This window comes from Protopterus annectens, chromosome 14.part0, assembly GCF_019279795.1.
Source record: "Protopterus annectens isolate FY-2018-M chromosome 14.part0, PAN1.0, whole genome shotgun sequence".
Classification (NCBI taxonomy): Eukaryota; Metazoa; Chordata; order Ceratodontiformes; family Protopteridae; genus Protopterus; species Protopterus annectens.
In genome coordinates, this window is record NC_056748.1 from 793,124,860 (window position 1) to 793,146,821 (window position 21,962).

A 21,962-nucleotide genomic window follows, 5' to 3' on the forward strand; every position below is an offset into this window, starting at 1 on the left:
ATTACCCTGCACATGGTAGAAAGTCATATTTTAAATTCCTTATGTACCATGTTGTCTCTCACCAAAATATATCAGATTAATGCGTTTTGATCCTTTGTACCTTTCGCAAACTGTATTTACTGCTGTGTTCAATCTGAATTAGAAGAGCAGCTAGTACACCCAGAAATGGAAGGGGTCAACTGGCTGTCTTCTTAACTTTGTGATTAAGACACCAAGAAGTAATTTCTTCTAAGGAAATGTTAAGCAGCTATTGTTAAAACAGCACAACAATCTATGGGATTAAACAAATCTGTTGCTATATATTTAAAAATGAATATGTGACAGACTTTTTAATCTTAAAAGCAATCACACACAGGCATACTCAAAAAGTAATAAAGCAGAAATAATACATTAATTTCTTGGATGAATAAATTTATCCGACTCAGTAACTCAAAACAACAGAATTACAAACACACGCACACACACACACCAGTTTAAGACTTCCTCCTCCTTTATGCTCTTCTAAGGTGGGTTAAAATAGTGATGGATACTCACTATATACCTGAATGTATTTAGTATTCCTGAAAAAAAGAGCACTGTACAATCGTTTTCAAGTTTCCTATGCTGCCAATAAAACTTCTTAATATAAGAATAAAGAATTGATTGAATGTAACAGCTTAGGCAGTAATATCATCTCAATGACTACAATGTCAGTCAGCCAAGACAGTGACACAACGCAGTATTAATGTACAAAAATCCACTACCACATTTAGCAACTGGAAAAAAATCTAAAAAGATTATTCAGCTGTTTAGATCAAGGGAAACCGTTCTAGAAGCAAGATGATACTTGTTAAGCTGGGGCACAGCCAGTATCAACACTCCATCTCAGAGTTGTAAGTCTGAAATCAGTGTGCGTCAGACACTGCATGCCATGTTTAAAATGATTTACCTTCTACTAAAGGATCATAATGGAGGTATCTGAGTAATCCTCTTCTGTAGCAGATTAACAGCTTCTTGTTCAATAACTTGTAGAAGGGCACTCCAACTAATATCACAACAGGACAAGACTGATTAAACATCCTGTAGTGTACACTTAACATCTTAAAGTGCAATATTCTACTACTAGATCAGCTGTTAAATAGTTACAGAAGTACAAAAAACCCATTCCCCCCAAAGGTTTGTCAACTACAGAACCTATCACTGCACAATAAATCCAGCAACACTGTAAAAACATTCACAAACGTTTAACTATTCTGATGTAAACAGCAACATAATGTAGAAGTTACATCTTCAATTATATAACAAGAAAAAAAGCAGTTTACACGTTTTAGCCTACTGCATTAATCCCAAAATAAACTCAGTATTTCTGCAATGGAACCTGCCAGCATTTCAGTCTGCTTTGCTGCATGTTAATTTCTTTTAAATGTTAAATGGAACAAACCATGCAATTACGCTACTACATTTGGTATTTGCTAGGCTTTCTTGGACAACTCCTAAAATGAAAGAAAAAAAGAAAGGGAAGAAACTCAAAACAGAATTTTAAAATCCCGAAATTTACACTATTTAATGTTCAGTTTCTAGCCAACTTAGTCACTCAAGTGTACAGTACTTGCAGATTAGCGTGGAACAGAAAACCAGGAATGGTAAAAAGCTGGCATCATCAAACTAAGCAGACCCTAGACTGGTTAGCCACTGCATAACAAAAAGAATCTGCAATGGGAAATGTAAAATGGAAGAAAAGAATTCACTATGTATACTACAAAAATTAACCTGATTCTGAATTCATGCAATGCATTTCCCACAAACTGCTGCTTTTTCAGTTTACAACACACACAATTTATATTTAGTTCTTCAGCAACAATGCAATCAAGAATGTTATTTCCGGCATATGTCATCATTGACATATGCATCAATCCCCCCCTCCTTCTCATTTTGTACAGGGGGTCAGGTGTGACATCACCAGTGACCATCATCTAGAGTCAATCTTAACAGGCTAGGTACAAATATGCAGTAAGTTTGTGACTTGGCACTTGCAGCCCAAGTGCTTCCTTAAGGACTAAGTGGCAGTATGATAATATGCAGGGTTACTATTTTATTTTATGCTCAAAGCTATATACTCACTATACCAATCTGGCGTCTTGTGTGTTACACTTTGCTCCTTCCCAAAAAGTGCATGAGAGCCATAAAAGGCTGTAGTGAATGTAACTGGCGATCACTCAAGCAGAACTTGATAAGAACTAAAACCAGCACAGAAAGATATGCAATGCAAACTACCACACAACAGTTTAGCACTTAGTGTGAACATCCAAGCAGATGAAAAAGAAGAGAAAGACAACCAAACTAAAACACACCTGTAATGCCATTTGTTACAGATGAATGAAGGAAGCATAGGTGGTGGGAAAACAGGAAAGCAGGTATTACACTCTAGAAGACAAGCCCATTTATTAAGTTTAAATCTTTTCCCGAGGGAAATCTGCTGAGATATTACTAGGAAAAATAAAGCAGCACAAGAAAAATATTTTGGTAGCCTCAGGCTACTAAATTTCAAAAACTGTTGCTCCTGCTCGGTTGTGTAATGTCAGTCTAACTGGTTACTTTGCATCAAGGCTTTTTCACTTCCTTTAGGATCCATGTAATACTTTGCACTTCTGAAGTCATTCTGCAGTGGTACAACTTCTGTAAAAAGTTTCTGTTCAGATTCATTCGGACTGGAGTTCCCTCTACTCTGGTCTCCGCTTTCATGCAAAGGTTCCCAATAATCATGAAGCTTACCCTTAATTTAAAAGGAGAGAAAAAAAAAATCAGACTTATTTCCATTAAACATGAAGAGACCCTCAATAACAAGATACAAATAAACAAAAAATGTAACTGCAATTTTCAATATACGCTAACATAGCTGGTAGTAAACAGTTCATGAAAAGAGAAATTGGTTGTCTCTGTGGTGCACAAGGCACAGACTGTAACCCAAACCCTTAGTTGCCCACATACTGGAAGATGGGAGTAAATGGCTTCTACTGGCTCACCCATCCTGGATGGAGGGATGACAGCTTGGTTAACTGCAAACATGATACCTAGCTATGGCTTGGTGGCCAGTCACAAAGCAGGAAGAGTAGAGGGCAAGCATTCACCAAAGAGTTGGCACAATGCAGAGGTTAATGGGGTTGAGGCAGTAATGACAGATAACTTTGGTTGATTGACAGATGAGGTTTGAATCCCAGCACTGCCACAAAATGAAGAGACTGATAACTTGGTTGTACAGCCAAATGAATCCCACCATGACAACCAAAGTAAAGCAGCCAATGGTCAGAAGGGGCATGAATCTCACCACTTACTACCAATCTGAATGTTCATCAGAGGTATTGTCTTTGATGAAGCCACAAGGGGCTTGTGGCGAAAACGCTTGACTTTTGCACTAATAAACTTGCGTTCAGGCTTTTTAAACTGTTTGAATAAGGTTGCTGCGGCGTTTTTTCCTTTTTTTACTAGTTGGTTTTTGTTTGGCACTTGAATGTTCATCAGAGGTATGGTGTCTTGACCCACTCCACTTGTACCAAACAGATTAAAGAATAAAAAGCCGCACAGGGACGAATTGCTAGCATGCAAGAAATACTCACCTATTGCCCTGGATGTGAGCCTTCACCATCCACACTCACAAATGGGCTCCACAATAAATCCCCACGGATTAGAATATTTGGCACAACTTCCCATACACCTTTATCAGCACTTATCAGTCTCGGTTTCAGTGCTTTCTAGTGTTTAGCTGACTGCAGTAACCGTGTTGTAAATAAACGTCACACCTACAAATGCACAGGTAAGGCAGGTAATATTCTCCAACACTACAGTCTTCTGTTCTAGCTCATGGTAGTGAACTGGCACCTCCTTAGATTACAAGTCTGGGGACCACCCTTTCGCAGATTTGCACTTGTTAGTAACTAAGATAATCAAACATTCTGCAACAGCTTGAAAACTAAGCTACAGTGTACAAAGAGGTTTGGCCAATCAGTTATGATGATGACCACCAGTTACAACCTCTTCCAAGTGAATAAATAAAAAATTACTTTAATTAGAATAATCAGAAAAGAACAAGTTAAAGCAATACGGTAAATATAAAAATATAAAAAAAAGATGTAAAAATGGACAAAAAACAGAAAATAATTATTCTGTGGAAATACATACAAGAAAGAAAAATCTGTCTGCAGCTATACTTTTAATTCAGAATTAGCTACAAAGAACAAATTACTACTCTAATCTAAACTAGTTGAATCTTTCAAGAACAATGTCAGAGACAAAACTGCAGGAAAACCAAACAAGTCAAAAGCTGCAGGATAGTATTTGTGTTATCAGCTTTTCACATGCAATTAATCTGATGTCTTTTTTACCTACCTCATTTATTTCTCTTTTTTCCATATAGATCCAAAACATCTAATACAAGCAGGATTTTTCATATTTATATACTACTAAGGAGTAGGTGAACTGTGAGGTATAAATATTTGGCTATAGGTGATTTGGTCACACTGACTACTGCTGATGAGACAACCCAACCCCCATATCAAGATGGGAAAAAGGGGTTCACGATTATGACGACTTTGCTTTCTCTGCCTTAGTAAGATATCTTTTTCAAGAATCTAGAAATACAGAAAGAGCATGTGACTGTGCTGACGCCCCCCCCCCCAAAAAAAAATCAACCAAAATCTTCACCGTCACTGATAAATTGAGACACGACTTGTGAGGTAACAAAATGGACATGCTGAGTTTGTCCACTAGTATGTTGGATTTCCCCAGAATGTGCATTGTCAGTAGAAAGTGGATGATGGAGATTGCCCACTGCCACACGCTCAATGCCACTTGACAAAGGGGATATGACGGAGTTCCTCACTTTTTTGTTGATGTACCAGACTGCAGACATGTTGTTCATTTGTACTGCAATACTCCCTAGAGGGAGAAAGCTCTCGAAGGCCTGCAACGCTAGATGCATCGCTCTCATCTCTAGGACACTGATATGCAAACTGATCTCTTGTGGGGACCACATGCCTTGTACAGTGTGTCCCAAGTAATGCCCCCCCCCAAATGAGAAGAGTCCGTGGTCAGCATGGTGATAAACAGACTACCTTGATCGATCTCAGAGTCAATCCACCAAAGAAGTGAGTTTCTGAAGACTTGAGACAAATTTTATTGGGTGATTCAAGGGATAATGATGCAAAGACCATTGCAGCACCAGGGTCCATTGAAGAATTCTTAGGTGTAAGCAAGCAGTGGGAATTAAAAGTTATAGTAGCAGCCATCAACCCTAAAGCTTTTAGGACCAGTCTTGCAAGGGGGAGAAGGAATAGAAAGAATCTGTCTGGTGTGTTTTCAATCTGAGAAATCTGTTTTGAGGCAGAAGAGCTAGACAACTGTCTGTACCTAAGCAAGTCCCTATAAAATCTACATCTTTAACTAGCTGAATAAGAGATTTGTGCATGCTGATGATGATGCCTAGCGTGAGGGACAGCTGAAGCAAATACTCTTCGGCTTTTACTAGTACATGCCTGCTTGGTGCGGTAAGGAGCCAGTCATCTAAATAGGGAAACACACCGAATCCAAGCAGTCTCAAGTGACCTGCTACCACTGCTATGCATTTGGTGAACACCCTGGGGGCTGTGGTGAGACCAAAGGGCAGGGCTCTGAACTGATAATGACTGGCTACCAGCCAGAAGCGTAGATACCTTTGAGAACACCTGTTCATTTTGATGCAATAGTATTTGTCTTGATGATCGACTAAGCACAACCAGTCTTCCTTGTGAAGAGGCAGAATGGACTGAACCATGACCATCCAGAATTTGGAATTTTTTACAAACTGGTTCAAATAACTTGGATCCAAGATAGGTCTCGGGTTCCCTGTCTTTTTTGGCACTAAAGAACCTTGAGTAAATTCTAGATCCTGTTTGGTCTGGTGGGACCTCTTGGATGACTCGTCTAGCAACTTTGTGATCTCTTGAGCTGCTAGCTCCCTCTGATTGGGTGGAACATCAGGGAGAATTTCATTGGTTTTACTGAAATTTGTAAAAAAGGGAATGAAATATCCACTGGATATGATTCTTTGCACCCGAAAGTCATTTGCAATGGCTAGCCAGGTGTTTTGGTAAAAGAAGTGTCCCCCCCTCACTGCCTCCAGACAGGCTACACAAAACAAAAAATATTGTCTTCACTGTAGCTGGCTACAAATGGAACAATGGACAATGAAGGCTCCCTTAGTAATGTGATTAAAATCAATATATCTAAAATGCTTTAGTAGGACTAAGGGCTTTTATCCACAAAAACAGGACTTCATCAGAATCAAAGACCTTTACAACTAAAAACCTTTTTATACCCATAAGGCTATACTCATTAAACAATGAACACAATGTATGTAAAGGGCAAGCAACACTAAACTTAATAAATTTTAAAACAACCATTATACTTCCTATTTTAAAATCATGTAATTAAACATACAAATAAACCTGAAGCCAGTAATTAAAAAATACTCTTTACTAAGAAATTATGTATATAAGTTACCTATACATTACCATAGGTAATAATAAACACAAAACACTTCTAAAAATCCCATATGAATGAATATTCAAATCCTGTTAGTCCCTATGCTCTAAAATAGGTTGTAAAGGAATACTGTCATTGATTCCTGGGGAGCAAGTAGCATTTAGCAACAGCTGCCACCTCACCTCTCTTTCTTCTAAAAGTGTTTTAGAAGAAAGACAGGTGAGGAGGCAGCTCTCTTTCTTCTAAAAGTGTTTTAAAATCACCACCCTTGGATAAATATTTAGCTTCTCCAATCCAATATGTCAAATTTAAAAGTGTGACATTCCGGACTTGTAACCAAATATCTAAATAAGGCGTTATTACTGTTCTGCGTCCTAATTTGGTACGTGTTCATATATTCTGTTGTTTAAGGCTCTCTCTGTTTTTCCAATATAAAACACTGAACATGACACACAGTTAGCCAAATAAATAATATGCCTTGTACCACAATTTCCATTCTAAAAATAAAGTTTGGTCTTATTAATATTTTCCAATAGTAAACTTGCCTACTCAAAATAAAGGAACATTGACTGCATGAGCCACAATTACTTGTACCTTGTGATGTTACTTTATTAGATTTTTTTTGTTAGACTTCCCACATTCAAAATTATTTTTCAGACTAACATTTTATACACAAACCTGGATGTTTCACCCAGATATTTAAAAATCTCTGGGTTACTCCAAAGAATATTCCACTGTTATATAAAAACCTTTTTAATCTCTCTTACATAATGACTATATTCAAGTACCAAAGCCCTGCAGAAACTGTTATCCTTAAATGTATCTGAAGGAGGTTTGAATCTTAATCCTAATAAAGGTTTATAAGTTTTACCCCATTGAGACAATACATAATCAATAACTTCTTTGACCAACTTATGGGGGTATCCCCCTTCCAAAAACATACTTCCCACTTTAACTCCTTAATGGCTTCATCATAAGTAGAAGTCATTCTTGCTACTCTAATACACTGCCACTTAAGTATACTTTGTTTCTGACTAGGGGGTGGCAGCTAGAATATTCCAAATAGGAGTTACTGAAGGTTGTTTTTTGATATATCTTAGATTTAAAGCCATTACTGGAATGCAAAATGAAGGTATCTAAATAAGAAATGCCTTGTTGGTTATAACTGTATGTGAATTTTAAGAATGAGCAAGTACTATTCAAATATTTAACAAAATTCTCTATTTTCCATAGTAGTTCCTTTCCAAAAAACAAAGACATCATCCAAAACACAGACATACAGCTTTAAATTTCCAGAGAATGAGAAGTTATGTACCTACCATAACGTTCCATGTTAGTTATCTTCTCTCGCCTTCTTTCTTGCTTGATGGGTTCGGAGCTGATCCTTGGCTCCGACTCGGCACTTGCTAAGCTCGAGAGTCACTTTTACCAGCTCGAGGAAGCCCCATATCCCATGATGCAAGGCGGTAAGTACCCAGATCTCGTTTGTTGTCTATAGGCAATAACACCTAGCATAAAAAACTTCCCAAAGGAAGAAAGGAGGAGAGAAAAGCCTGAAGGATGGTTTTGGAGGACCAGTACTGTATGGTCTTAAGAAGCATTCTTCCATGTAGAGAGAAAAAGGTCTGTCCAGGCCAGGGGGAAGGAGGGAGGGTCGCAAGAAAGAAGGCGAGAGAAGACAACTAACATGGAACGTTATGGTAGGTACATAACTTCTCAATGTTAAGTTGTCAATCTCGCCTTCATTCTTGCTTGATGGGACCGCGTCCCTAGCACCTCTATCCTGGGTGGCTCAATGGAACAGACTCTTGAGAACTGTAGAGCCAAAACTGGCTCTGTCCCTGGAGGCCAAATCCAATTTGTAATGAGAAACGAAGGTATGAGGAGTGGCCCAAGTGGCTGCTGCACAAATAGTGTCTAATGAAAGTCTAGCTTGAAAAGCTGTGGAAGTGGCTAAGCTTCTGGTTGAATGCGCTTTAGGTTTCGAGCACAGCTGTTTTCCCCTGAGCTGATAAATTTCAGAGATGACAGAAGAAAGCCATCTAGATAAGGTCACTTTTGAGACAGGAAGGCCTTTTTTGTTATCAGCATAAGACACAAAGAGCTGATCGGATTTCCTGAATTGTTTTGTTCTGTCCAAATAATATCTGAGTTGGCGGTGAACATCAAGATAATGTAACTTCTGTTCCGATCTGTTGGAGTAGTTTGGAAAAAATACAGGAAGATCAATAGCCTGATTCAAATTACTCTGAGGCGACCTTAGTTCAAAAAGGTCGGATTAGTTCTCAATGATACACTGTCTTTGTGGAAGACTAAATAGGGGGGGCGAACAGAGAGCATGAAGTTCAGATACCCTCCTAGCCGAAGTAATAGCAACCAGGAATAAAGTTTTCCATGAAAGAAATTTCAGGGAACATGAAACAGCTGGCTCTATAGGAGGAAGAATCAAGGATGTCAGCACTAAATTTAGGTCCCATTGAGGAGGAGGACTCCTGATTGGAGGTTTCAGGAGAAAAATTCCTTTTAAGAAGGCTCTACAAAGCCTGTGGGACATAATGTTGTGATCTGCGAACCCGACATGAAAGTTAGAGATAGCAGCCAACTGAACTTTGACCGTGGAGGAAGAGGAGCCCGCGTGAAATATTTCCACTAAGAAATCCAAAACTGCTTGTACTGGAGCAGTAAAGGGATCAATATTTTTAGCTTTTGCCCAACAAGAAAAACGTTTCCATTTGCTAGTATAAATCCTCCTAGTAGAGGATTTTAAGGAAGCTACTATGATGTCTCTAACAGGATTAGAGATCATAGGAAGCCTGGCTAAGGAAGGAAGTGGAGCAACCATGCTGTGAGGTTGAGAGAAGGGATAGACCGGTGCAGCTGACCCGATTGATGAATCAGAAGGTCTGGCACTGGGTCCAGATGCCACGGCTGCACCAAAAGGTGACGATGGAGGAACGGAAACCAAATTTGTCGAGGCCAATAGGGAGCAATGAGAATCATTTTGGCTCTCAAAACGGTGGCTTTCTGGAGTACTTGAGGAATCAGTGGGAAAGGAGGAAAGGCATAAAGAAGTCCCTGGGGCCAATCCTGGGTCAGAGCGTCTCTGGGGAGATGGCCTGGCAGTGGGAAGAGAGAGAAGAAGTCTGGGCATTTGCTGTTTTGGGGAGTAGCAAAAAGATCGCAACATGGGCGGCCCCATTCTAGAAAAATCTCCTCCACTATAGATTGTTTGAGAGACCACTCGTGAGGCATGAGAATAGCTCTGCTCAATCTGTCCGCTAAAATGTTGGTTTTCCCAGGGATATGCGTTGCTACCAGAAACTGATGAGAGGAGATCGCCCATTGCCAAAGTCTGAGAGCTTCTCGACACAAGGGGTAGGACTTGGTTCCGCCCTGCTTGTTGATATACCATACTACAGACATGTTGTCTGTGTGGGCTGCAATTGTCCCCAAGGGAAGAAAGTCGTTGAGGGCTTGCAACGTTAAAAGCACTGCTCTCATCTCCAGGACATTTATGTGCAGGTGGTATTCGAACGGTTGCCACGTCCCATGAACCATCCTGCCCTGATAATGACCCCCCCACCCGATCAGGGAGGCGTCCGTAGTGACAGTGGCTACCGGGGTTGGGGATACAAAGGGTCTGCCTTGGTGAATCTGGGGAGAAGTAATCCACCATGAAAGATGATTCCTGCAAATTTGTGTCACTAGTATTTGGTGACGCATCGGAAGTTGTTGGTAAGACCACTGAGTGAACAACATCCACTGAAGCAGGCGCATATAGAAGCGGGCCAGGGGAAGAAGGGTAATGGCCGCAGCCATGAGGCCCAACACCTTTAGAACCATTCTGGCTTGTACTTTCTTGCTGGCTAGGATGATCCTCACGTGACTTTGTATATCTGAGATTCTTTGGTCTGTGAGGGTAGCTGACATCCGAACAGTGTTTAAGTTTGCGCCTATGAAAGTAATGGACTGGCAGGGCAATAAGGATGATTTTTCGTAGTTGATCGAAATTCCCAATTGAGTGCAAAGATTTATTGTGTAATCCCTGGCTTGAAGGAGTTGATGCCTGGTGGTGGCTGAAAGGAGCCAGTCGTCGAGATACGGAAACACCTGGAATCCTTGACGTCTCAGGTGAGCCGTGACCACTGCCATACATTTGGTGAACACTCTAGGGGCTGTAGTGAGACCAAAGGGCAGGGCTCTGAATTGGAAATGACTGGACCCCAGCCGAAAGCGGAGAAACCTTCTGGAGCGTCTGTGACTTTTTATGTGATAGTACGCATCCTGAAGATCTATTGAGCACATCCAGTTGTCCTTCTCTAGGAAGGGCAGAATTGACTGAAGTGTGACCATTCGGAATCTTGTCTTTCTCACAGACTTGTTGAGTCTGCTGAGATCCAATATTGGTCTCCAGTCTCCCGTCTTTTTGGGGACCAAAAAGAACCTTGAGTAGATTCCGGGCTCTGAATGGTCTGTTGTAACTGGCTGAATGGCTCTTTTTTGTAGAAGTTTTAAAACTTCTAACTCTGCAATTTCCCTTAGACCGGGTGGTACATCTGGAAGGGAATTTGAGTGAGCGAAGGGACTTTCCTCGAAAGGAATTTTGTAACCCTCGGATATGATTGACTGTACCCATCTGTCTTGAGTGAGGGAACGCCAGGCTCCTGGGTACAGCGATAGTCTTCCCCCGACTGCCTCCAAGGATGGACAGTCGGGCAACATCTCAGGGATGCTGAAAGGGCTTGTCAGAGAGAGGCTCTCTGCTTCCCTGGTTTTGTGGACCCCCTCTGCCTCTAGAGCGGCGTCTGTTATTGTTACCCCCTCTGCCTCTAGGGGTAAACTGACCACGTGTATCCAGCGTGACTCCTTGGGATTTACGGAACCACATTTTGCCACGCTTCTGTCCTTTAGGGTAAGGTCTAGAAGGGGTGGAAAAAGGGACCCCTACGGCAGAAAGAGTCTTGCCGTCCTGCTCACACCTGGTCAATGTATCCTTCACTTGAGGGCCAAACAAAGCTGACCCATCAAAGGGAGAGTTTGTGAAGGACGCCGTAAAAGGGATCTGCAAAATTACAGAGCCGCATCCAGGCTTGGCGTCTAAGAGCCACACCTGTACCTGTGGCCCTACTCGCTCCATCTGCCGCATATGTTATCAGTCGCATGGAGGAGTTAACAATAGAATTAAGGGTTCCTAGCTGCAAAGCAATTTTTTCTTGAGCCCCTGCAGCTGTGGGATCCTGTACTACTTCACCTAGCTCCTTAAGGATGTCCCTTTGGAGTCTGGTGAAGTGACATAAGTAGTTCAGCGAGCGCATAGCAAAGGTCGCTGAAGAGAACATCTGCTTACCATACCTATCCATGGTCCTAGAGTCCTTATTAGGAGGATGGACAGGTACGGAAGGATCTGCAAGTTCCTTCTTAGTGGCAGCCGCCACCACCATGGCATCAGCAGGGGCACCTTTCGTAAGGAATTGCTTATCCGAAGGGGCAGTAATAAATTTAGACGGCCTCCTAGGAACTGGCTCTACAGAGTCAGGAGCAGCCCAAGCCTTCGAGCAATAACCTGCATAAGGGGGTCGAAGGCGGAGACACCCAGGAGGTGGAGGGCCGAGATCCAAACGCCTCTAGGTATACAGACTCATCCTCAGAGGGATTATTGGAGGCCAGTTTCCCTCTGTTTAAGGAGTTCTAGGATGTCTGAAAAGGAGACATCCTCACGGGGGATCTTGGGGATCCCTCCGACTCATCTAAGTCGGTATCTGAAGTGATAGACTCAGGGGAGTCTATGTGTTTCCTCTTACAAGTCCTCTTGCGCGGAGGATCCCCTGACTGATCAGGAGAATCCTCGGAAGAGGGGGTTCTTCCCAGTGGGGAAACCTGAGGCGGAGGATCTCTGGGTCCGGGAGCAAGAGAGATGGCAGAGATATCGACAGGCACCATAGAGGGAGGAGCTAAGGGAACAGACTGCTGGCTGAGTCCAGTGGCCAGCACACTCCATCACCTCGAAGGCTCCCCTCCCTGGGAGGTCCGAGAGAACCCATTCCGAAGAAACCGGAACTCCAGGGCTCACCGAAAAGGAAGGCTCCGAGGCAGATGTCGGAGCCGAGCTCACCAAGGCCGAGGCTCCAAGGGGAAGAGTGGGGTCGGACAAGGGTCCGATGCCACCCACCCCCTTGGAGGAGACCAGGGAAGCCCGACCACCGAATCCCTCTAAGGAAGGTCTCGAAGAGGAGATAAGAGTAGATGCTGAGGGAGCAGAAGGGGGGGGGGTATCTGCCCCTCAGCCATAGCAGAAACTATTCCCGAAGACTCCAGCTCCAAACTCTGAGGTAGAGTCGAAGGAGGAACTGCAATAGGGTGTGGACTAATAGTCGTCTGTTGAGACGGACTATGTAGCATCTGGGCCAGTGCCTGTGATTTCAATAATCTACTGACCACCCTCTCTAAATCATGGTCAGAAAGCCTGGATGACCTAGATGATCGGCTCCGATGGCTCCATTCCGAGAGGAGAGGTGAGGCCGGAGCCGAGAGTATCGGTTCCAAGGAAGGGGACCTGGACCTCTTCCTCGAAGGAACCATCGGAGCCGACGAAACCATCGATGCACTCGGAGCCGAGGACTTTTCGGCACCGACAGAAGGTCTCGATGCATCGGCTCCGACCGGAGCAGATACAGACATAAAAGTAAGGGTGTCGGAGCCGGTCGGCGCCGACACCGAAGCCTGAGCCACATGGTGGTCGGAACCAGTCGGAGCCGACACCGATGTGACTGAACCAGTATCGGCACCGATAGCTATCGGTGCCGAAGGTTTATGCAAACCAGGATCGGCTCCAGCCGGAGCCGATCTCGACTCAGAAAGAGTCGGAACAGAGGCCGCAGGCTTAGACACAGAAGCCTGGGCCTTGGAAGACTTGGAAGTCTTGCTTGGAGCCGACTTAGCCGGAGAGCCCTCCGATTTAAGAAGACCCCTTAAAATTAATTTGTTTCTCCTCTCCTGCAGGACTCTCTGGCTAAAGGAATGACAAATTGCACAGGAGTCCTGCAGGTGGAGAGGTCCCAGGCAGTATAAGCAAGAAGTGTGACCGTCTGTCAGAGACATCTTCTGACAGCACGAGTCACACTTCTTAAAGCCTGAGACCCTTTCCTTGGACATGGTTGCAGAAAACACACACAACACAGTCCCAAAGAATAAGTTATCCCAAAAAAATATAGATAACTAACCTCTCACACACACACACACACACACCCTAACAAGGGGGGGGGGGATGGGAGGGGAGAAGGCCTGACTAAAAAAATTTAGGAGTGAGGGAAATTTTAGTGAGAAAAGGGCTTAAAATATACTAAAAACGTTAAATATAAAGTTTAAAGTGAAAAGGGGGCAAAAATAGTATTATATATAACACTTACCAGGAGCTGGCAAAAGGAGGACCTCATCAGCGAAGCGGCAAACGAGATCTGGGTACTTACCGCCATGCATCATGGGATACGGGGCTTCCTCGAGCTGGTAAAAGTGACTCTCGAGCTTAGCAAGTGCCGAGTCGAAGCAGAGGACCGGCTCCGAACCCATCAAGCAAGAATGAAGGCGAGATTGACAACTTAACATCTTACTATTAAAAACGTGACTAGTTTCCCATTCTGCAAAAACTAAATTTGCAAAAATTGGGGCACATGATGCCTCCTTGCCACTCCTTTTATTTGCCTGAAGTACTCCCCTCAAAACATATAAAGTTGCTGTCCAACACTATTATAAATTCAGATATTAAACAACATCTTGTCCCATTCAAGGTTCGAAAATTTAACCATACTATTATAAAAAAAAAATCCAACCCTTCATTCTTGGGAATTGACGTAAATAAATCATTGACTTCTATAGTCAAAAAAATCAATTCCTTTTCCCATAAATCATCCTTTAAACGCCCCAAAACCCCAAGAATCATTCAACAAGTATTGTACATTGAAGTATGTGTGTTTTAACCATCAATAACTACTACTCATGGAAATGTCTTAGATTTACTACCAGAAACTATGGGGGTGGAAAGGTGGTTTTAAGACATTTTTGTGAACCTTTGGGACACCAAATATAGTAGCAATAACAGGATTCTTAACGTTTAAAAAATTGCAAATGTCATCCCTCTGGACAACAAGAAATGTTCTTTACATACGTCATTTGTATAATTATATATGTTGAAATTTTTGTAAGAAAAAACTACCTGCTGGTGGTTAACCATCTCCCCTGGACTCCACTTCCACGTCTGTTCGTTTGTTCTCTGTTCCATCTCGTTTGAATTCTTTCTTGTCCTAAATCCCAAAAGTCTTATCTGTTGTTCCACACTCGTTGCTTTCTCCCCTTGTGAAAAATTTTAAAAGTATTACCCTCACTATAATACCCTATTCTAGCTTGCCCTTCAAATAGCTCATTACTACCTTTCTCTACGTGCTCAGAATAATTTGGTGCTTTAAAACTTTTTTTTCCATGGATAAGCAGTCTTACTACTATATTGCGTTACATTCCTTTCTATTTTCATCCCTTTCTTTATATATATTCTATCACATTTTTATTTACTAGTGTAAACTGCTTCAAATAAAATTCTCCCATTGGGGAAAAATTAAATGTTTTGTAACATCATGGTTAAGTTTGTCACCATCACTAATTAGAGCACTTAGTTTCACATCATTATATTTAATTAAAGGTCTCATGTTATCAAAACCAAAATTGTCAAAAAGCATATTAAATCATTAATTATTTCATCAGCAACATCCAAACCTACAGATAATTTAAACATTCGTAGCCCTTGAACTAGTTTCAAAGCAATACATTTCAGAAAAATACACACTGTCCATTTTCTTCTTTTTTTCGGCTTTTTCCCCGGTTAGGAGTCGCCACAGTGTATCACCTGTCTGCTCATGATTGGCAGTGGAGTTTTTACGGTGTCGAGTTGCCAGCCCGACACCCAACCTTCCACAGAAGGCGCACACATGCACGCACTCACACCTAGAGCCAATTTAGAGTGTCCAATCCAGCTACAGCATGTCTTTGGTATGTGGGAGGAAATCGGAACACCCGGAGAAAACCCATGCAACCACAGGGAGGACATGCAGACTCCACACAGAAGGCACCCCGGCCGAGGATCGAACTGGAGAACCTCTTGCTGTGAGGTGACAACGCTAACCGCTGCACCACTGTGGCCGCCGAAAGAATAATAATAAGACACACTGTCCATTTTAACAGTTATCTTATGCATCTTTTTCTCCATGAGTTTCTCAGGAACAGGGCCGAGAAGATGGAACACTAGACTGTGCCGGATCTGAGATTTATAAGAACCTTCTTTGGAGGTTCTACAATAGGTGTAGGCTGAAGAGACTGGGCAAGACTGCTTTTACAGTGCTCCCTGGGCTCTTTCGAATTCTGGGAGGGGGTTTGATCCCCTGAAGAAGTGCCTGAAGATGAAGCTGAAGCGGGAAGGAGGCCTTTCAAAATTAGCTTATTCTCCCGGTCACTAATTGCTCTAGCATTAAAGGCCGCACATACTGATCAAGAGGTGTCCAGATGTGCTGGGCTCGACCCATAAACATACTCTCTGTGGGCATCAGAAATGGGCATCTTATGCCCACATACCTGCATTTTTTAAATCCACTTGGCTCATCAGCCATATCAGAAAAACATTTACAAAAGTTTAGACAGAAAGGAAGACTTTTTTTTTTAAAGAAAAGAAGCAGGAAGGAAAAAAAGAGAAATAACTACCAATAATAGTATTTACAAAACAATACCCAAGGGTAAAAAGAAGGAAGAACAGACTACCAACAATGGTAGTAAAAAAATACTGAAACTCGTTAAAAGAAGGTTATGATAGTAAGGGGTAAGGGGGTTAATTTAACTTAATAAAGAGAAGAACTGTTAAAAGGTAGCATGAAACAGCAAAGTATAACTCAAAAAAATCCCCAAAGGAGCTTGAGGAATCGTAATCACGACTGTCTTGAAGAGCATCCGACGAGATCTGAAGGTTTGTTGGATCAGGAGCATTATGGGTATGGGAGGAGGTCGAGATTCAGACCCTGGAATCTTTAGAAAGTGGCAGTCTCGGATCCAAGGATCAGATCTGACCCCATTTGTTGAGGAAGAATGAAAATGACATCAAATCTTTTGTTATTGAAGCCCAGGTGTATGGGTGCAAGTACAAGCACCCCACGACTGCCTCCAGAGGTGAGCAGTTGGGCAATTCTTCAGGAGTGCCAAAACGGTCTACAGCAAAAGAAATCCCAGAAACTCTGGTTTTGTGGGTCTCCTCTGCCGTGATAAAGGCATCTTCCATTTGAACCCCCCCCCCCCCCGCCCCTGGAGGAGTTGTCCCTATGTGAATCCTGTAAAGATCCCTGGGATTTATGGAACCACATTTTCTTGCCCTCTCTTTGATTCTGGGAAAAAGATCGTTGAGGGTAGAAAAGTTAATGACTACAGCAGATAGGGTCCTTCCTTCCTATTCACTGCGGTAAAGCATTTCTTTAACAGAAGGGCCAAACAAGAACATTCCATCAAAAGGAGCACTGATGAAAGAAGACTTGAAAGTCTACTCACAATCTCACAACTGCATCCAGGTATGTTTCCTAACAGAAATGCCTGAACTGGCAGCTAGTGAGGTACCTCTGCAACCAGGGATATAAACCTCATGGACACATTGGAAACAGATAATATATAAAGTGGCCAGTTGTGAAGATGATCTCCTATAGTCCTCCACAGAATGGATTCAGAGAATGTGGAGAGCTCCTTGATCAAATCACTTTGCAGTCTTGTAAAGTGCACTAAATAATACAGGGACCTCAAGGCAAAGGTCACTGAAGTAAATTATGTGCTTTCCAAATCTGTCCAACATCCTCTACTCCCTATTAGGTGGATGGACAGAGGAGCTCTGCTCAGCTAAGCTCCTTTTTTTGTGGCTGCCTCCACAACCATAGCAACAGGGACTCCTTGCATCAATGGGGTCTGTCCTTAGGTGGTGCCAAACTTTTTCTAAACATCGGGGTCCCTTCCATACCCAGAGAAAGTCTAGGTCTATAAGCTCATCAGCTGGTGGAATCACCCAAGACATAGATGGGCCGGAACCAAAAGCTTCCAGAAAAATGGACTCCTCTGGGGAGGCAGTATCTTAACACCATTCAAACTTTTGCTTAAGAATCTTTAAGATGATTCCAAATGAGATGTCAGCCAGTGGAGATCTGGGGATCCTTCCCCTTCCTCAAAGTCAGTATCCTCTGTGAAAGTTTCCACAGAGGAAGCTATGTACCCCTCCTTTTGTATGTTCTCTCGCAGGGATGTTCTGGAGAGATATCTGAAAAGAGAGAAAGTTCCTCTAGGGAAGCTGCCGGGATGTTAGTTGGTACCAGGCTGTTCTTTTGGAGTAGGTCTGATGGGATCAGAGCTTGGATCCACTAGAAGAACAGATGAAGGATTCAAGGAAGAGAGACTGGATCTCTTGGACAAGAGGAAGCCCTCTCCACTACCTTGAATGCAGATGGACCAGGAGAGGCTGTGGCAGGCCACACCATGTCCAAAACCTCCGAATTAGCTAAGCCTTGATTTTGCCCAGATCCATGCCTCGGGGATATAGCAGGACCCAAGTTATCTAGCATCAGTGCTCTGAGGGCCAAGGACAGCTCTGACAATATCAGAGTAGATCTTGGTCCCCTGGATCTGATGCCAAAGCTTTGGCTCCGAAACCCATCCCAATCCAAGGAGATAGGAGCAGAACCAGTCAGGGAAACTGTTTGGGTAGAAGACTGAGCAGTCTTCTGAGCTGACACCGATCCACTCTAAGCTCTCTGATCTGAAGGCTCCAAACCCGTGGGATAGATTGGAGAAGGAGAAATCACTACATGGGAACTGGAGGGAAGGCTCACAGATCTGATGGGAGACTGAATAACACCCATCTGAATCGAAGATCTGAGGAATTTCCTTATTATCCTATCCATATCGGCCTCGGAAAGACTTCTGGAGGATCTAATGGATGAGATAGTGGACTGTGGGCTCGATTCTCTCTTCAGTGTTTGTAGAAATGGGGAATGGAGTTGAGGAGATACTGGGTCAACTGTGAACTTGGGTGAGAGAATTCAGAGAGACTGAAAAAGTAATGGCTGGATCAGAGATTTTTGGATCAGAGTGCTGCATGGGAGAATTTACTAGTATGCCAGTCGGATCAGAGGATTTAGGATCCAATGTTTTTCTTTTAAGATCCAAAGTAGTCAAAATCCAAAGTTCTTTGGATCTTCTGAGGAGGCTCAGACAAAGCTGTAGTGGAAGCAGAGGTCTATGGAGATCAGACATGGGATCTCTTTCTAGACAATGAAGTAGTTTTTGAATGTTTACTGGGGGTTTGAGCCCCTGATAAAAAAGACAAAGGAGGAAGGCAGCATTCCTTTGAAGACCAATTTATTTAGTCTGTCGGAAATTGCTCTAGACTTAAATGTGACACAAATACAGCAATCAGTATTTAGTTTTGACACTCCTAGGCAATAAATGCACTCCTCGTAGCCATCAGAATTTAGAATTTTATGCCCACAGGAAATGCATTTTTCGAGAGTTTGTTCCGTAAGTCTGTGATATGCAGCCAAGTCAGATCACAGGTCGGATCCCTAACGTACATGATGAGTAAGAATGAAAAGGATATAATCAAATCTTAACAGGGACACTAGGATAATCTTCCTCCAAGAACACTGTAGATTAACTTGTCCTTCTCCTTAGTAAACAAATCATAAGCTGACCACATTCTAGCCAACCTCACAAGTTGTCCCTTGATAATATTCTTTTTATCAACACCTAAAATTGACTACTTGAGTAGTGTAAATAGTATTAGAAAAGGTGGACTTTTGATAAATCTTAGAATTTTAACTACCATCAATTTTAAAGATTGTAACATCTAAACAGTATACTCTAACACAGTATGCTTGAATGTTAACTTGAGAAAGGAGGTACTATTCTCAATATGTTCAATCAATAGTGCCATTTCTACCTCCAAAACTTTCCAAGGATGAAAATATCATCCAAATTATGAAAATAGGAGTGCCAACAACTTATATAAGTAGAACTGCTGAGATATCTTTATCCAAGCTAATCATAACAAGATTTGCTATATTGGGACACAGGCTGCTCCCACTGCTTCCCCTCTCAGATGTCTGCAGTATTCACCTTCGAAATAGATGAAATTGTTGAATAAAAATATTCCATAATGAATCTGATAGATTTCACATCTAAATTTTCTAATTCTAATGGTGCCGAATGAAAAATTAAAAGCCAGTCTCAGGTGGAATGCTTGTGAATAAATCCACTACATCAACCGTGAGTAAACTGTTAATTTGTGCTTAGCTCTAAAGAGGGAGTCTTTTTAACATTCTACCCTAAAAACAGTGAGTGGGTAGGCTTTCGATCCTTGGGCTCCCAAAATCAGTCTTTAGGGTGGGTCACTGATGCTTTTATGAACCTTAGGAAAATTCACTGGACTCTCATTTAAAAAGAATTGTACCAATCTAAGAGGATAAAAACCTGACACAGCACCATCTGAAAAATAAATATTTTTTTCTATATGCAATGTTTTTGTTTCCCAACAGAGGAATATATTTGTCTGTATCATCTCAAAAATCTTTCCAACAGTCAATTTTATCTTATAGTACCAACCCACTTCCTTCATCAAATTTCATAATTCTGACACAGGTCATAGTATAAAGAGGACAGCAAAATACTCTTACTGTAGGACAAATTAGAATGTTTAGGCTGATGTAGTTTAGCATACCTGTATAAAATCTTCTCAAGCCTACTCAAATGTCTGAACCAAATGGAACATTCTTCAGTCTTGGGATATCCTGCAGAGGATAGCCTAACGTCTGACCAACATGCCAAAGCCTTTACATTTCCCAGGCACCACTATATATCAGACATATGTCCTACATGAAAGGCGCAAATACATATGTGACATATAGGTTTATAGTTTCATACTAGGCTAACTGTCCTTGTGGACCATTTTAAGCCTAGCTAATTACCCCATGTGAGAATCAAACACTGCATCTTGTGCTCATAAGGTAAACACCTTCACCATTATGCCAACCTCCCATATTAGCATCTGAACTTCAAAGTGAAGTGCCCCAAGAAGAACCAGAGCAACCCCACAAGAAAGCAATAGCATGTGCAGCCAGCAAGGGAACAACAACAAAATGATGCAATAAAGGCCCTTCTGCCAGGAGGAAGGCAACAGAATGCAACTGGGTAGTAGGGAGGAACAGAATACTCAACTGAGAAGCAGGTATCTACTGTTAACATCTTACACAACTGTACTGTGTCCTTCCTTATGACTGTTGCAAGTGTTTTTCATTCTTGGGAGAGTACAAAAGCTACTGGAAAGTATGGCAGGAGGAAGTCCCAGAAGAGCTGTCCAATAAAACATGAAGGATGGCCATGGCAAAATCCACCCTGGCCCTACAAATAACATTCAACTTGTAATGTTTGGTAAAAGTGTGAACAGAAAGCTAAGTAGCAGCTTACAAAATGGCTCCAGTATGCAGACGCTTGAAAAAAAGCACCAGAAGAGGCCAGTGCCTGAAAGAATGAGCATGAACAGAAGATGAAAGCTGCTTGCCATGAAAAGAATGGCAAAAAGAAATGGCCTTAGAAATCCAGGAAGAGATAGTTTGCTTAGACGCTGCAAAACCCAATTTCCTGATATGAAAGGAACCAAAATGTAGCTCAGATTTCCTCACATGTTTTGTCTTCCCTAGATATCTGAGCTATGTGAATCCAAGGTGTGAAAAAGACCTTTCACTAGGATTCTGTGGAGAATGGGAAAAAAGATGATGAATGGACAGATTCAAGGACAAATCAGTAACCACCTTGGGCATAAAAGGAGGATTGTATGAAGAGACACCCTTGACCTTTTAAACACCAAAAAGTGTGGAACTATCATTACTGCTTGAAGTTCAGAGATCCTCTTGGCAGAAGTGAGAGCCAGCAAAAATACAGTTTTCAAAGTACAGTGGTGTAGGGAAGAGGAACCTGCAGGTTCTAAAGGGGAATGAGTCCATTTCTGAAGAACAAAATTAAGATCCTAAGGAGGAGAAGGAATAGACTTTCTTTGACCTTGAATATGAAGGACTCCTTTCAGAAACTGTTTGACTTCAAATCTAGAAGCCAGAGGAGGATTCATAGACAGACAAGTGGAAATGGCTGACAAACTAAATTTGAAGAGATGAACATGTTGTGAAGAAATCTGACACTTATTTGTGCTAGCATGTTTGGCTGAGTTTTTGTACATAATTTTAGATTAACCTGTGTATTATATGCTGGCATGACTAGCTACAATATTGTAAAGTTCTTAGATGCGGATTTATAATCTGTTTGTACAGAATGTTTTAAAGGCTTGAAAAGTGTTCTATACATTTCTAGCTGTGCATATTTGTACTGAAAGATTCTAATGGCAAACTGTCACTGTC

The 21,962-nt window shown here is 42.0% G+C and overlaps 1 protein-coding gene across 1 annotated transcript in view; it reads right to left on the reverse strand.

The window, feature by feature from the left end:
• Positions 1 to 2,399: 2,399 nt before the first annotated feature.
• Positions 2,400 to 21,962, reverse strand: part of LOC122788730 (SMC5-SMC6 complex localization factor protein 2-like) — a 397,673-nt gene continuing 378,110 nt past the window's right edge. The window contains exon 4 of the mRNA XM_044055622.1: positions 2,400 to 2,752. Coding sequence (XP_043911557.1) covers positions 2,558 to 2,752 — 195 coding nt within the window. The 3' untranslated portion in view covers positions 2,400 to 2,557. The remainder of the gene's footprint in view (positions 2,753 to 21,962) is intronic.